The sequence below is a fragment of the Poecile atricapillus genome, chromosome 9, assembly GCF_030490865.1.
Source record: "Poecile atricapillus isolate bPoeAtr1 chromosome 9, bPoeAtr1.hap1, whole genome shotgun sequence".
In the NCBI taxonomy this organism is placed as follows: domain Eukaryota; kingdom Metazoa; phylum Chordata; class Aves; order Passeriformes; family Paridae; genus Poecile; species Poecile atricapillus.
The window spans coordinates 17,529,177-17,546,611 of NC_081257.1; the positions used below are offsets into that span (position 1 = coordinate 17,529,177).

The 17,435-nt window shown below is 39.5% G+C and overlaps 1 protein-coding gene across 5 annotated transcripts in view; it reads left to right on the top strand.

Annotated features, from left to right (window-relative positions):
• The window catches only part of ATXN7 (ataxin 7), an 87,802-nt gene that overhangs the window by 62,664 nt on the left and 7,703 nt on the right, over positions 1 to 17,435 (top strand). For all 5 annotated transcript variants that reach the window (XM_058845472.1, XM_058845470.1, XM_058845469.1 and 2 more), the window contains 4 exons: positions 13,066 to 13,318; positions 13,976 to 14,238; positions 14,981 to 15,063; positions 16,782 to 17,047. In XM_058845472.1, the coding sequence (XP_058701455.1) occupies positions 13,066 to 13,318; positions 13,976 to 14,238; positions 14,981 to 15,063; positions 16,782 to 17,047 (865 nt within the window). The remainder of the gene's footprint in view (positions 1 to 13,065; positions 13,319 to 13,975; positions 14,239 to 14,980; positions 15,064 to 16,781; positions 17,048 to 17,435) is intronic.

The window sequence follows — 17,435 nt, forward strand, 5'->3', positions numbered from 1 at the left end:
TTCTAAGCTTGCTCACTTGGAAAAGTGAACATCAAAACCAGTAATCTTGCCCAATATATTTGTTTTGTTCTGTAGCATGTAAAACACTCTCCAAAGTGGCAGCTGCTGGAGAAAAAAAATCCACATATTTCAAAATCCATTGCCTTGTGGTTCTGGCAGTTCTGGGAATTTAATTCATGCTGGTACTTCACAGCACTTGTTTCTAAATACAAGGCAGTAGTACTACTTTTTTTATGATTTTGCTGTTCCTTTACTAAGGCTGGCTTTGTGATGTCCCGTAGCAAATCAGGGGGTTCTTTCCATGCACCCCCCACAGCAGCAAAGTTGATTTTCTAAGTAGCTATGCTGGAGTCCTCAATTGATCAGCTTTAAGATGTTTGATGTTGGCTCAAGGCCCATTATTCTCTTCCTTCCAGGAAGAATAATAATAGTAGCCAGTAACCAAACAATCTCTTTAAAGCAAAATATTTACAACAAAATCATCTTAGACCGTATTAAATGTAAACATAAGCAGGCTGCAGTGTAAGCAAGCCCAGCTTATGCACTGGAATATCAATCAGATGAAATTCCTTGGAAGTCTGATTTTTTCTATGTACCCCTCAAAGCTTCTAGGAACTGGCAAACTTATCATTACTGCAGCTCACAGCCAAGTTTATTTTTGTGCCCAGTTCTTAGGCCTGCAGCCCTCTCCCTGGGATCAAGTCACAGTTTAATTCTTGCTAGTCCTCTCTCAGTTCACTGCCAGCTGTGGCACAAGCAGGCGTTTGGTTTGTGATACTGTCAGGCCTTTGAGTGGATGGTTCTCTCTTTGTTGTGGACAGAGCAGATGGTCAGAGGCTCAGACTGAGTGGTCAGGCTTGGGGGAGAGGGCAGGAATGCTTTCTGCCTGTGGCAGTATTAGCTCGCAGCAGGCAGTTTAAAGTGTTTGTGAAATTGGTGCCCGAGTATGCTGAATTTTGAGAAAGGATATGTGAGTCTTAATATGTGGTGATGACAGTGAAGCCTGGTTGTCTGTGGCTTTGTCCTGTGTGTATTGCCATCACTTTCCCATTGCAGCACCTCCTGCTCTGCACACAGACAGTTTCAGGTTTCATGTTGTATTTTGCCTTTTTTTTTTTTTTTTTTTTTTGCCAGCCAATTTAATAAGACATGTGCACAGCTGGGCTGGAATGTGCTCATGGTGTCCAGCCAGCAAAGATCTTCCTGCCTTCCTTCTGTAAGGGCACCAAGAAGTCCCGTCTGCTGTTGTCTGAACGTTGCTTTTATTGTTAATGATAAACATCTTCAGGACGTCTCCCAGCAGGGAGTGGGAGGGCACCATCTCAAATCCAGCTCTTCAGTTTTACTGAAATCAGCCTAATTTTGAAATACAGAACACTATAATGAAGAAAAGTGGAAGGAAATGTGATAGAGCTGCATTTATTTCACTTTACAAAACCAGACAAGAAATGTAATGCAAGTAAAAGATTGGCTGGAGAATTTTTATGCTTAAAATCAATTTTCCTGGCAATGCAAAATGTTCGGGGTACTTCAACTTCTGGATTCTCTTCACTCTCCCAGTTTTATTTCTGTTTTTTCGTTTTCAGTTTCTTGACATACTTCAGTACTCATCCATACAAGGGAGCTACTGTATGTGTGTGTGTTGTGATAGCATCACAAATTACATAAATACCTTTCTGTATTACATGTGTTCAGTGAGAAAATAAAAAATAGAGGGGGTTGATACTGTTCTTTATCTAGAGTGGTAGGAAGCAAACTTTTTTACATTGCAATGGTTTTGGCACAGTTCAAGTTGTCCTTCTTGGGTGATTGTGTAACACCAAAGATGTGGAAATTAGGTTCTCTGCAGTGATTCATGTCAAACTGCTTCTCTCCCTCCTGCACTGTCCTGGTGTCAGAGCAGGAGTCTCCTCTCTGCAGCCTCGTTCCCTGGGAGCGAGCGGAGTGCGCAGGTTCTTTGTGTATGGATCTGCGCAGTGCATTATCACAGCTTGCAGCACTAATTTTAGGCTTCTGAACTCCTTCTGAGCAACAGATATTAACTGATGGTGTGAGTGTTTATATCAAATCTGATGTTGTTGATGTTTTGGGGATGTTTTTCAATGGCTTCAAGTACTGTTGATAGAAAATAAAACCTCTTGCAATATTTAGTACCGGGAAAAGAACTTATTAATTTCATTGCCTTTCATAATGGGTTGCTTTTACTATGTTAAGTGAAATTACTTTTGTGTTTGTCACAGTACACTGGCAGCATGTGATTTCACTGTGCCACATGCACAGCCCATTTCAAGGTGAAACCTTGTGAATATTTACTGTACAGTGTTACTCAGAAGCCTTTAGACATTGGGAAATACTAGGTAAAAATGCACGGATCGAGACAGTTGGCATATATGCTCTTGCTATAACATAAGCAGGCAAAAAATCCCATTGTACTCTCTGTGCCATTGTGTGCCTTCCCATGGGTCGAAGACTGCTCTCTCCCTGTGTGAGTGTCCCGTCATGCCTCTCCCTTCCATTCCAGCTCCTGCCTTGATGCCCAGCTGCTGGGGTTTCTTAGCGGTTGGGTTCTTTGTCCTCACTCTTACCCAGAAGGAAGACGGCTTTCTGCATTGTTCCATGTGGGAATTACATTGCCTGATCTTGGTCAGTTTATTTGTGGAACAAGCAACAAAACAAAACTTACTTGCCTTCTTGTCCCTAAAATAAGAATGGGCCAACTCAAAGACTAAGAATTCTAGTTTCTAACAAATGCATCAGTGCTGGTTCCCCACACAGTATTCTGAAGTCAAGAATTTTGTGAACCACCAAAATCTTAAAAAGTTGGAGACTTACCCAGTTTTAATTATGGGTGTGAAATAGAGGAGTGTACAGTAGAAACAAATCCTCCAAAAACTTGCATGTCTCTGGTACTAATTTTAGTGGTGAAAGGAGTAGTGTTTTTAAAATAGCATAATCTAAGGAAATGTCTTTGTATTTCTGAGTTGTCCTTAACAATTAATGGGTATAGGGTGATGTGAGCTGTCAACTTTTGAAATTTGGAGCCATAGAGGAGCTGGTTGTTTCGTATTCTGAGTGCATAAGCATGGAAACGTTAGTATTTAGTGTCTGTGGTTTGGGAATCAGTATTAATTTCTAAGCTTGGTAATGGGAGCAGTAACCTCCAGGTTTCTGCAAATTTCTTTAAACAAAGAAGAAAACCCCAACCCTAACAAAGCCCAGTCTGCTGAAATGGTACTGCTTTCTTTTGTTTAAACCTTCTTAATGAAGAAAAGTAGTATGCTAGCACAATGATGCTAATAAGTAGAGGTGTTTGTACAAGCCAGCTGCCTTTCTTCTTGGCAAACTCTTATTTTAGTGAAAAAGTAATTTGCTTGGTTTTAAAAATGAATTTGTGTGTAATTTGATAAGTGAGGGAAGACCAAAAATTTCAGCTTTGATTATGATAACTTAAAATAAGAGCAAAGGCCATAAACTAGTTCTTCCTATTGCTTTTGTCCCCAGATACGCTGTAATTTTTATAAGTGATTGCTTAGGAAATGGTCCAGAAATTAATCATTTGGTAAAAATTAGATTTTACTGTCCATGTGCTGGCTTTGGGTGGAAGTCAGACCTCAGAGCATGGAGTCTTAGGATGTGGAGACCCATCTGGAAGTTCAAGCCAGTAAATAGTGGAGTGAATTTTTGCCGTTGAAAAAGCACAGCAGGAGTATCTATCCAGTGGTGACAGGGATTGTGTCCCTCAGACCACCGATAACCCAGGGAGCTGCAGCTCTGGGTATGGTGGATACCCCCGGGCTGGGCCGTGTCAGCCCAAGGTGGGGTGGCTGGTGACAGGCGCGTTTGCTGGAGGAATTGTCCTGGAGCTGCTGGCAAGACCTGGCAGCTCTCCATGGGAATCACAAGAGTATCCACAGAGCCTGGCACCATGGCTGTGTCTGGCCGGTGCCACCCTCACGGCTGGGCACAGGTCTGGGGGCAGCCGGTGGCCGGCCTGGAGCGAGCTCCTGTGGCCAGCCTGGCCTGGAGCTCCCGTGCCTGGCCTGGAGCTCCCTTGCCTGGCCTGGAGCTCCCTTGCCTGGCCTGGAGCTCCCGTGCCTGGCCTGGAGCTCCTGTGGCCGGCAGCGCTGCCTGCGGACCCTGGGCCTTGGCGAGCTCTGTGCAGAGCGTGGAAAATCCCACAGCGAGGGATTAAGCGCTGCAGGCAGCCCCGTGAGCTGTGCTGAAATGTCACCGGAGCCATCTGGAACAGCTCCAAAAGCAGGCAGGCAGCGAGCTGGCCACGGACAGGGACAAACACAGGAGCTCTGATCCTCCAGAGCTGCAGGCCCGGCAGAGTCACTAGCTGACAGGGCCAGACGCTGCTTTGAGTTGATTTCCTGCAGAAACTTGAAAATCCCCAAAAGCCACAGCTCAGATGGGGAGACTGGCAAGAGAAAAAAATAGCAATCAAACGTTAGACAGCCGATTGCAGTCCTGTCAGGCCCTTAGATAAATTGTCAGATGTTAATCAAAATGTTAATTAAAGAAACTAGTAAGAGTGTGTTCATTTTAGCTTGTTTTTCTGAGTGTGCTCACCCGTGTAATTTATAAATCAGAGGGCAAACACACTCCCGTTACAGCTCTGCGGATGGCTGGCTGTGGGCAGGAGGGTCTGCGCTGTTTCATCTTCGATCAGGAGGAAATGGGAAATGCAGGCACAGCCTGCACGTGTCAAGTGCAGTCATGTTTTTCATTTAAAAGGTTAAACTGCACAAACATTTTAGTTAGCACATCCTAATTACAGCATTGCTCCATTCTTTCAAGAGGAAGTGTGAAAAGGCTGGTAATATTTAATTTGAAAGACACTATTGTGCAGGCACAGTAGGTCTGTGCCCTCGTTTGACTGTATTAGTGATTTCCCTAGGATTTTGCTGCAGTAAATTTTTAATTAGTGTAAAGTTAACATGGTCAGTGTTTTTAAACATGAAAACAGTTGTTTTATGCCAGTTGTGATTGACCAGTGATAAAGAAATAAGCAGCAATAGATCCTTTTTTTTATCCTTCAAAATGCCTCCTACTAATGCTTAAAAATGTTAAATTGTGGTAATGTAAGGATTTGACTTAAAAGAAGAAACCAAGTTGTTTGTTTTCTATTGACGTTGGAAATTGCATGTTTACATTTCAAGAGGTTTCTAATTTTGGAAACTTGAAAAATACTATACCACTGATTTGCTTCCCATCATCCTTTTTCGTTATGAAAATGTTAAAAAATTTTGCACTTAAAATCTCAGAACAGAAAGAGGGCTGCTAGCTGTGCAGGCAGAACCCCATGCTGCTCTCATTTCTTGAGGAGTTTTTCCTGCAGGTGGGCGCTGCCCCTCAGTGTGGAGTGTCCTGTTTGCCGAAGGGAAGCACGTGGGTTGTCACATCTGTAGGTGTGCAGATATGGAGACAGGTGAGCCACGGGTGTCAGAGAGAGCCCCTGGAGCTCCCTCCTCAGATCCATCCATCAGCACTTCCTCGACTCTGCCCTGAGCAGAGAGGGACTTTGTAGTTGGCCAGTTCAAATAGCCATGTATGTGTTTATATTTTAGTTTTTAATCTTACAAAGCTCTCGTATCATGGCAATGGATGTCACTAGCTAGTCATACGTACATAAGAAAAGTATTTGTGCTCAGTGTATTTTTATTCTTCAGTTTCTTAGTGGCAGAATCAAAGAGTGTGATTTCCTTAGCTGACATCACTATTTTTGTGTACACCCTGTGATACTTCCTCCTATTTCCATGCTCAAAACAAAGTCAATTCCCTCTTGTTGATCTCTTTTGTGAGGAGAGTTTTCCATTTCGAGGCCTTTCTTTTACACCCGTCTTCAGAACTTTGAGTTAGCTGTAACCCCCTTTGTTTTTTGGTTCACTAACAGCTTTTAAGCAAGTTTTCATTGTCAGCATCTTTTGTAGCAGAACTCAGTCTGATAGTCAACATACAACATTTAGAGTTTGCTAGGTGTAAAGAAATAGCTACGGGGGAAAACATTTAATTCCCAATCCAGCGTGAATAGAAGCATGAGGAAGATGAAACCAGGCAAGCATTTAGATAGGTGAGCTCATCTGAAGTCTTGACACAATATTATACAATGTGATAAGGTCTTCTAAGGAGCATTGTTGATGCTGAAGAGGAACATGGTGTTAAAGATACGAATCTAATTTCTGGGTAGAGAGTGGGCAGAGAGAAAAGCAGAAATTAGGTGGTGGTTCTTCCCTTTTTTATTTGCATCTTTCAACACACCATTCTTTATTAATCTTTTGTTCACCAAAGTTTTTATTAAACTTTGTAATAATGTTGGAGTGTGGTATTTATTTTGAATTTGCTTTATACTTTTTTGAAAAACTGAAGCTTTTCTTTATTGTCATTCAAGGTGAACATAAACAGCTAGAAAACTGTTGTCTTACATTTTTGAGAAAGCTGCATCTTGAGGCACTGCTGATCTGTACTGCTTACCTCTGTCTGTTTGATGCTCTTGTTTGTCATCACTGTGGCTTTTCTGAAGTTTATCTCAAATAAGAATTATTGGTTTTAATAGCAAAAGAATGACTTACTCAATACCTGCCTTTTAATCGGACAGTGCGGGTATTGTCATGTCATCAACAGGCTACACAGAGATTAGTGTTCATAGTGTGGATGTTATAATCTCTCCATGGCCTGATTACCATCTAAGTCACTCTACTGTCCTTCCATAATAACTTTGCCATATTTGTATTTCAGTGCCTAACAGATTTACAGGACAGTTACTGTCCACACCTCTTGGCAAGTTCATTGGGGAACTGTACCAGAAGTTTAAGCTTGGATGTTACGCCACAGTCTTTTTGAGATGTTAAAGCCCTTGCATTTGGGTTTACCTGAGCAGGAGGAGGATGGGGTGAACATCTTTCTCTGGGTGATGAGGGGAGACATTCCAACAGTTTGTTTCCCTGGCTCCATTTTTGCTTGTGGTTCTACTCCATGAATAATTTAGTGTCCTGCTTCTATCAGTTTTCCCCCACTGTTCTCAAGAGTTTTCCTGGTCTGAGGGGGGCATGAATAGCTCCAGCAAACTGATGGGAGTGTCCTTAAGTCCAGTTTGCCTCTACACAGCACAGAAAACTCCAGTCTGTCTGCAGGCTTGGGATGCCACTACGTTTGAAGCTTCAAAGGCTATTTTATATCTCTTGGAGGAAAACCCATGTATTTTAGAGAGGAATGTTATATCCTGTGGAAATGGATTACTTGTGTGCTGAATACAAGGGGGTTTTGAAAGGATTAGTAACAAATAAGGAAAAATGAAAAAACTGGTTGTGGAGGGGCAGCAGTTGGGCAAGGGAGATACTTGAAGGTTATTTATTTAAGTACATTGATTTATTGTTACATTCTTAATAGCTCTGTTTGCAATCTGCTCCTGACTCTCTTTCCTGTGGTGGCAATCTTGGATGTAAGGGGAGATGTGCTGGGTTGAGGGACATTTTGCAGCAGGTACCACAGAGGAGATGGCATTCCTGCCCAGGTAGTGTGCTCTACTAGAGAATTAAAATATACTGGCTATGCTGTAGTTATACCATAAAAAGCATGATTTATCCTAAATTATATTTACATAATTATCTATTAGAAATATTTCTAAGTACTGAAGTTGACATTCAGAATCTTACTAGTGAGGATGATCACTTTGCATTTCTCCCTCTCTTTTCTTTGATGGCAACAGCAAAACTGACCCTGCTTATGCATAATTTTACACACTTTTATCTAACATATTTTGTACAATGATCACTTGTCAGTGGATTTTAGTTTTCCAAAATAAATATCTAGGAAAACTATAAACTTACTGTGCTGAATATTTCTCAAGTGAGGAAGTGCAAGACCTAAGGTTGCATCAGTATTGCTTGGCCATTATCTGTCTAAAAGATATTATATATGGCTGTTTCTTAGTGCCACAAGCATATGTGACTATCAGTTGGCTTCTTGTGGTTTTGCTAACACTGAGTGATAAACAGTAATATCAGCTGCCAGATGCAAACCAGTGGTTTTTTTATGAAACAGTAAGACAAAGCATCTCAGAACGTGACAGATAGTACTGGTGCCCATCAAGCCTTGCTGGTCTGTCATACTGGTTGCTTGGGCTCCATAAATATTCTATTTTGTAACTTTCTTGCTGAAGCAAAGATGACTTTGTTCAGCTGCTCTCTGCTCAACTAAATGTGTAAGGTCAAACACCACACAGTTGAAGATGGAGTGACCTCATCCTGACTTACAGTGTGCACAGAATTGATGGCATGATTAAAGGGACATCAGTGGAAGATTAAGGCAGAATCCTTGGTATCTAGGTCCCGTGATTAGAGCAGGATAATGAAGCAGCAATAAGTGAGTGAGCAGCAGATCAAGCTCCTGCACAGACCAAGCAGCTGCACCCTGCCAGGGGGGTGGCAAAGGAAGAGTAATTTGCCTGCTCTGCTTGTGATTGTTTTAGCTCCCAGTTTCTCCTGCAAAATCCTCATGGACCTACATTTTTTTTGTCTTTGTCATGGTGAGATCAGAGTGTTGGTGGACTAGAGCTGCAAAAGGCATTTCAGTTGCATGCTGAGTAAAATTTGGAGCTATGTTGAGGTGCCTTTGCATAGCAGTGTCTGTGCTCTGCTGTCATGTCATGGATCTGAGCTTCCTGGAGAAATGAGAGGACCCAGTCAATTAACTCTCCAAGTCAATTAGCTCTCCATTATTCTAGGAATGAAATACTCTTACTGACAGGAAATAAATTTTTTATCCTCAGGTAGAAGATGTTTGTTTTAATATGCCTGTCTGAATTTCTCAAGTGACAAGTCACACAGTAGCTCAGTATGATGGAGAAAAGGACAAGTTTATTTTAAGTTTCATGATTATCATGCTTATACTTTGTGATACAGACATACAGACATGAAATAACAATTGCTTAAGCATAAAGGGGTTTTTAGTGCTTTGTTTCAATATACACATCTAATCCTGTAGTTTGAGAAGGACTCTTACATTTATTCTACACAATGCTCTTAAACTCTGTTAACTCTTTCTCTGAACGTTCACTGAAGTTCCAGCATGTCTAACTGGACCAAACGTGTGTGTGTTCTCCTGGGTGTGCTTTGGTTTTACTGCAGCTGCACCAGCACTGACACAGGGCACTTTGACTTTTTGCCCAGTACTTATGTAAGGAGCCGTGTAAAAAAATTTGGTTTATGAAACTTGATCTGTACATCTTGTATTTGCTGCCCAAAGCTATTAATTGATGCCCAGAGAAAATGAACAGTAACAAATACTTGCTAGCTTTTGGGAAATAAGCATAGACCTGAGAGGAATGCCTTGAAAATTGTTAAGAGTATTGTTGCTCTTAAATTAATTTTTTCTTAATTTTTTTTTGTAAGCATGCAGCAAAGAAAGTAGCATTTTATAAAAAAATCAAATGCTTTTTTCTATAAAAGGGTATAATCTTTTAATATAGCAATAAGTTGTGAATCATAGTAAGTCAAACTGTTAGCTCATGGGTAGAAGAATAAGCAGTAGTAGCCAAACACAATGAGAAGCTTTCTCTTCTTTTTTCCTTTTTTTTTTTTTTTTTCTGCCCCTTCCAGGTTACTTTTTTTGCATTTTTAACAGAGATTGTTGCATATTTAGTAGGAAATAGACAATGGAAAATAGATTTATAAACCAGAGAAAAATAGCAGGCAGACTAAGGGCCAGTTGAAGCTTCTTTTAAGCTCTGGAAGGGATTTAGACTATCAGTATCTATTTCATCAGGAAGTTCTGTGTCCTTTGGCCTGATCCATATATAATACTTGCTCAGCTAGAGCAGAGAGATGCTGTGTTTTTCCAACTTGATAGTTAACAGTTATCCTGGCCATGGAGCAGAGACATTGTTTACTGGGATGCCATCTTTTCACAGTGTTCTAACTCTGCCCAGTCCTTCTCCACAGTGTCACAAACCTGTTGTATAAATGCAAAGGTATTTAAGGAGGACTTTACCTGTTAAAGTTTAGTGTGGAACACTAGCTTCCATTTTAGATCAGATTCTTTCCAGTGCTGTGGCATCAAGGAAGACTTTCTGGTTCTTTGCCCAGAAATGGAAATATCACTTTGATATGCTATATAAGCAATCATGACCAAAATAATTGTTTTCCTCTCAAGAGTTATGTGAAGGGAAGGGATGGAAGTATCAACCTTTAAAATTTGAAAACTGAACACCTGGAGATAGTTATATTTTTAAATGTTTTCAGGCTGAGGCAGAATTAATGACAAATGGGAACTATGTTAAATTGGCAGAACATTAGTAGAATTTATTATTGTAATAGGCTTAGCATAAAAAGCATGGTGGTCTTGATTATTCAGTGATAGTTTGCGTAGTAATTTTTCCAGTAAAAACTGTGTCAGTCTGTCAGTAACTATATTCATTAGATCAAATATGCAGTTCTTAACATGTCTAGTTTCAAAAATAATATTAGCTTTCTCTATTAAGATGAGACTTCAGAGCTCTTCACATGGTTTGCAAAAGAATTCTTAAGTAGATTTCACTTGAGGTCATGAATGTTATAAAAAGACTGAAACATTAAGTATAAGCAAATTGTACTAGCAGCCCTACCTTAATTTGTATGTATGTCAACAAAAAAAATAGGTTTAGGCAGGTTATGAAAAATGAGCTGAGAATTCTTCTTGTTTTGTTGATACACAACATAAATCATGGTTATGCACAGAAGTAGTAAGTGAAGATTTCACAGCCTTGCATTGTTGCAATATCTCTTTCAGAAATTGTCCCAGAATTCAAGAATAAGTTAATCTGATGGGGTTTTTTTTCGGTTGTGTGTGTCTGTGTATGGAAATCCTCTCTGACAGGTAGACTGTAAACTTGTGTGTGTCAGCCATTAGCCTTAGTTCTCTTAGGTAATTTTTTTTGTTATCACCAATTTAAAGCACTTTCTATTGAACTCACTTGGTAGAGTCTGGTGCTGTTAAACATTTGTGCAAATAGCAGTAGCATCTCAGTTTGGTACCAGAACAGTGCCAGTTACAACTGACAGAAGAGAAATATCCTTATCATCCAGATAAATAGCTGTGATTACTATTTTGTCTGGTTTCTTCCTAATGATGGAATGCAAGATGGTTGTCAGTTTTATTCTAGTCCCTTTTTCTCTTCATCTGCTAGGTTTTTTCAAGAAAGCAATACTCTTATTTCCTGCAAAAAGCAGAAGTCATCATAACAAACTCCCAAGGATTGCATTAGTCATCCACTGGCTTATTGGAGATTATTTGTAACTGTGATAAGCACTTGGATTTTGAATTTTCTAAATATACAGAATATGGAAGAGTATTGAGTAATGTTTCTCATTATCTCACAGGGTGTAGCATCACTGAACTCTAATGGCCCTCAAATAGTAGCTTAGGAGAGCTGCTGAGGGATTCTTGCTGTTGCTATAAAAAGCCATTTGGCAATAAGCACTGCGTCATATTAGAAGCACAGGCATTTACTAGAATGTAAATGTGCTAAAATATTTCATTTATAAACTCTTCAGTGGCAGCTGGTTCTAGAAAACTAAGTAGATGATTTTGGTAACTAATCGTTTTAAATACTACAATTTTAAAGCAGTTGTTCCTTGAGATGAGTGATAAGTTACTGAATTTGTTTGGTATTTTTGTTGGGCATTTCACACTTGACTTCTTGGTAATTACCTATTCAGAAGTTATGAGTATTTTGCAAAATTTTGCAGAAGATTTGTTAGATAATTTGCACCCATTTTTGCAGTTGACCAGAGAAACATACGGGAGTTGGTTCAGTTTCTTTCTTAGTCCGAGCTCTATATTCATTCATTATTTTTATTTTTCTGAGCTAATGAACACATTTCAAGTGCTACTTCCGAATTGGTCATATAAGCAGAACACAGATGTACAAATTTGCATTTCCCAGAGAACACTGGCTTCTGCACAGGTTGCACTGGACTTGGCTGTCACTCTTGGCTGTGGTTGTAGCTTCATGAGTAGCCTGCTGCTTCCACAGTTAAGTCAAAATCTGTAAGGTGATCCTGAGATTGATCGGTGGTGGATTTGGGCACCTTTAACAATACTTGGTTGCAAAAGAGGTGTTACCACTGCCTTTGCACTCCCCTGACAGATCTCCTTCTTGTGTCTCTTAGATCTGTGGTTTTAATTTATTTGATTGCCAGAAGTGTCTCTGAATGAGGTATTGATTACACAGATCCTCGAGGAATCACAGGTGTCCAGTGAGCACACGGTCCAGGTCCATTAACGTGTCTGTGTAGGCAGAACTGGAAGCTGCCAGGTGTTTTGAGAATTCATGCTTCTGAAGAACTACCTTTACAATAGACACTATTTTACCTGAAATGGTGCTAGCAACTTAGAAATTTTCATGGTTTGGTGTTAGTTAAAAAACACATCCAGTGACAGAATCTGATCTCTCTTAACTCAGATACTTCGGTTTTTGTAGAATATCTGTTGCTGCTTTTGATGCTGCTGCTAAATAGAAGCAAGCGGAGGAAAAAACCCAGCCAAACAAAAAACAATCATGCTCAAAAAAACCAATGTAGGTCAATATTTGAGCTGTTGTTCAGCTATTGATGTTCTCAGAGGTATTCCATACTGGAGGTCTGATAGATCATACCAAAAGTTTGTCATGAAGTAAAAGTTAAAATGTTGGATATCATATAATTTTGATGATTAGGAGACATACTTACAGATAATTCTTATCCTTTAAGGGAATATGATATTTAAGCTTGCCTGGCCTGAGGATAGGCGTTTCTTGGCTTTGTGTGTCTGAGATCCAGAGCTGATTGTTTGAGATGGAGGGAGAGCTAAACTTTAGTGGCTGAGATATACAGCTCCCAAAGCTCAAAGAGATTCCAGTAACCCTCTGGAGACCAGCATTGAGTGGAACCTCATGGATTACAGAGAGGCTTGAATCCTCTATGCTCTGTGTGTGGCAGGGAACCTCCCAAGCCAATCAAGGAAAAATGTTAATGGAGTAAATGACAGGAAGTATTTGCAAATTCTTTCTGTTTGGAAGCTTAAAACTTCTTTTCACTCTTTCAGAAAGAAGACACAGCTCCTCCAGCAAGCCGCCTTTGACTCCGCCCTCCTCTTCAGTATTTTCCCTCATTTCATCTTTCCCTTCAAAAAACAAAGGTAGCAGTGGAAGTGGGAGCAATCGTTCATCCAGTGGAGGTACTAGTGCATCATCATCAAATTCCAAGTTGTTGAAATCACCCAAAGACAAGCTGCAGATCAGCGGAAACAACAGGTTAATGCATTCGGTACAGCACAGCAAAGTTCCCCATGACAAAATGTGAGTATGCTTCTGAAAGAGAATTAAATGTCATTACTTGCATAGACACTGCTATGTCAAGAAGGTTTCCTTTTGTTTCACAGCCTTTTTGGTTTAGGAGATAATAATTTTAAACTCCTTCAAATCTTTTCTGACAGTTCAGTCAAAGATTATATTTAATGCTCATATCTGAGTTGAAGAAGAGCTCTTGCAAAGCTATATCTTAAATCACCACAAATAAAGGTCATTTTACTAGAGGCTCCTAATTCTTTGATGTAATCTGGATATGTTGATCATAAGAGAGTTTTAGCTCTGATTCAGGTGATTTTTGACCTGCACATGTGGGATAACAGCACTGCTGATAAAATTTGCTGCTCCAGAACGGTGCATTTCTCACGGGACATAATGGGTCCGTTGCAGGTGCTTTGGGCAGTTTGCACTGATACTCTCTGTCCATGAATGCAGGTAATTGTTTCTGAAGTCCCTTGGACACTGAAGTGTCAGGGAAAAGAGGACAGAAGAGATTATGGGTATCATAAAAAATGTGAAAATTAAAAAGACAGTAGGAGGAAGGTCTGCATTTATATTTGCAATAGATCAGAGTATTGTTGAACAATAACATATTTTAGCTTTTTTTCTTTTTTCAATTTTTCTGTCTTTGTTTTTCATAAATAACAGTATGACTCCATCTGTCAAAGTGGAAAAGATTCATCCAAAGATAGATGGTGCCCAACTGAAAGCTGCTGTTGGTCCAACTTGTTCTACTACTGTGAGTTCCTCAATAAAGACTGGCCTTAATTGTCCCTCAATACCAAAGCCACCCTTGCCTTCCCCTGGACAGATACTGAATGGTAAAGGTCTTCTCTCTGTGCCTCCATTTTTGGAAAAGAAACCTGAAGAAAATACGAATAATAGGAAATTTTTACATAAAAGATTGTCAGGTAATTTTTTTTTTTTTTTATTATAATTAGCTATGTTCCTTTTAGTAGAAATATATTTATGGAAGTTAGTTCCAGAAGTAAATTAAGACTCCTGTAATACTGTAACTTGTAGTAAGAGTTTTTCAGTATCATAATTTAAATATATAATTTGACATACACTTTAAGGATTCAAACACCTTGAAACTGGCTTTTCCTTTCAGAAACCTCTACAGATCTCAAATACCTGTCAGTTCTGACAGTTTTAAAATTGCACTCTACTGTTATATCTAAAGACCTTAGTTTCCTTTTTTTATATGGAAGATCCAAATGTACACAGAAAACAGAACTAGCACCTTATAAATTCAAAAATAGAAACCCAGTCTGCTCTTTACACTTTTTAGCACAATTATTTTGAGTGTTAGTAGAATGGTAGAAAAGTTCTTGACATCAAAGCCAACAAGCAAAAACCCACCATTTGTTTGTCACAATCCATAATGGTGATTTCTGCTCCTAACAGCATCAAATCCTCCTTTGAGGTCACTTGCAGGTGTTTGTAGACTTGAGGTCTGTATTTCAATACACCATAAGCTTCCTGAGAGTGTAGTAAAACTCATTTGTACTATTTTATTGTGCATTTTTATATGTACATTTGCCTGTGTCATATTTGAAAAGTTTCCAATATGATTAATTTTTATAATGAAACTAAATGTTAGTATTTCAAAATGTCTTTTGATAACTTTTCAATACTCTGTGTCTTTTACAGAGAGAGAATTTGATCCTGATATATACTGTGGTGTCATTGATGTGGAAACCAGGAAACCTTGTACTAGGTCTTTAACATGCAAGGTAGGATATCTGAATCAGGATAAGATTATCTGAAGTTTTTATTCAAATTCTTGAGGAACATGATAGAAAACTGAGAACTGTGAATTTTTGCTGTTGGTAATTACCACTGTAAGAGGTACCTCTCAAAACACGTTGCTCAGAATCAAGAAGAAATTGTTCTTGAAGTTCAGTTAATTATTTATTCAGAAAGTATTTCTCAAAGTAGCCTGGAGATTTGTATTTTTATATAGACCCTTAAAAGATGGATGTTGACATGGGACAGACTGTGTTACTCCACATTTAGGTAGCAGGGGGCCAGCATGTTCCTCTTTTTGGGGGGTAACCTTTGGGTTGTAGATGATGAATTTTAAAATTCCTCATAAGCATTGAAAATATTGCTTATGCAGGATTTAAATAATTCAAGGTCTTCCCCTGTCACACCCTTTCCTCTCCCCCCAGCACAGTCTGCAGCAGGTTCTTGGTAGGAATTTGTGTAAATGCTAATGCTGCTGGATGTACTGCTACAGCCAGCTCCTGAAAGCCATGGAGCATGCCTAGAGGTCAAACTCTAAATTAAACAGTCATATAAACTTGACAAAATGTATCTTCTGGCTCCAAAACACTGGGGGACAGAGGGGCTGTCCTTGCTCCCAGGGAACCAAGAATCCAGATCCCCTGCACTTGTGTAATATTTTGCTGCTTTCCTGCAAAGCAGCTCTACCCTCAGTTTGGGAAATGTCTGGTAAATAAACCACCTACAGAACAAAGGTAACTGAAGCTGGCACTAATGACCCAGAGGAACTGAACTTGAACACATTGCCCTTTTGGAATTACAGAGGGGAGGAAATTGTTTTGCTAATAGGAGGGAAAAGCTGCAAGATTTTACAAGAGAAATAGGCAAATGAAAAGTGAAAAAGAGAGTAAAAACATTTCTTAGCAATTCTTTAGAATATACCACTCATAAAATAATTTTTGGAATTGCTATTTGTGTCTGAATTATGTGATAAAATTTTTTACCTACTAAAAAGAATGAAATCAATCCCTTTGTGCTGTATTAAAGAGGTTTTGTGTGTGACTTTAACAATTCAGAAAAATAGCTTCCATTTACTTTGCCTTATTTAGAATTGGTGCCATTTATACACACACACACACACACACACATACACCTTACTGTCTGTAGTGTTCAGGACACTCAAAGAACTTTGAGTCCTGACTCTGGATTCAGCTGAATGTTTTTAATTCCTCAATATCTATTTGATTACATTAGTTTTCAATGAATATATTAGTTTATAGAAGGCGACACAGTACTTTTATAAATATTTTTCAGGTCTCCCATTAGAAGTCTGATTTTAAACATTATTTTGTTGAATATTTTTTTAAGTGAAAGTAAATATTTTCTCTTTTTGGTTTTGCAGGAGTTGGCAATTGAAATACCAATGTAAGAAAAGGTTTTTGGTTCTAGTCTTAACCTTATTAAAAAATTTGGCAGTTTGGTTTTTAAAAAGAGGTTTGAAAGAAGCCTTTTACTGAATTGCTGGTATTGTTACTCTGTATCAAACAAGGATATAATCATCCACCAAGCAATTTTAAAGTTTGTTTTCTAAGTCATATTTCCATTTGTTTACTAAACCAGGACTGTGATGATTTTCTCTGTTTTGGAGTTCTAGACAGGCGTTTTGAGTGTTTGACTTCCACAAATGTCATAGCCTGGGATTAATGATTTATTCCTGGTTCTGCAGACACATTCCTTAACCCAGCGGAGGGCTGTACAGGGTCGAAGAAAGCGATTTGATGTGTTGTTAGCTGAGCACAAAAGCAAAACCAGGGAAAAGGAACTTCTTCGACATTCGGATCATCATCAGCAGATGCCCCCTCTCAGGGAACCACATCCCTCACCTACTAAAACTTCCCAGGAGCTGCACCAAAATTCTCATGGAGTTACTCTTACAGAATCAAAGCCTTTATTACCTAATAAACCCAAACCTCACCCCCCCAGTCTTCCAAGGTAAGGAAAATATGCAGATGCAGTGGCATGAAACCAATACTGGGAGCTTGATGAGGGGGATTTTGAGGGAGCGATACGGATCTGTTGGATGGGGCAGTGTGGTTGCTGCAGGCCTGGTGCCTGTCTGCAGTTAGCAATTACCTGCTGAGGGTGACTCCTGGCAAGGAGGGGTTGGTGTTTGAAGTAGTAAAAGCTGACTTGCAATCAATCAGTGGAAGCAGTTGAGCAACAATTGGGCAACGCTGCTTTTCCAGGGGTACCACTGTACTGTGTCCTTCCCCTTGGCAGCTTACAAGACCGTGGACAACACCTGGGATCTCTTAATGTAGATTTTTATTCTCTCAGTAATAGTAAGCGCTTAAAGGGTGGGATTTTTAACTGGCTTGGT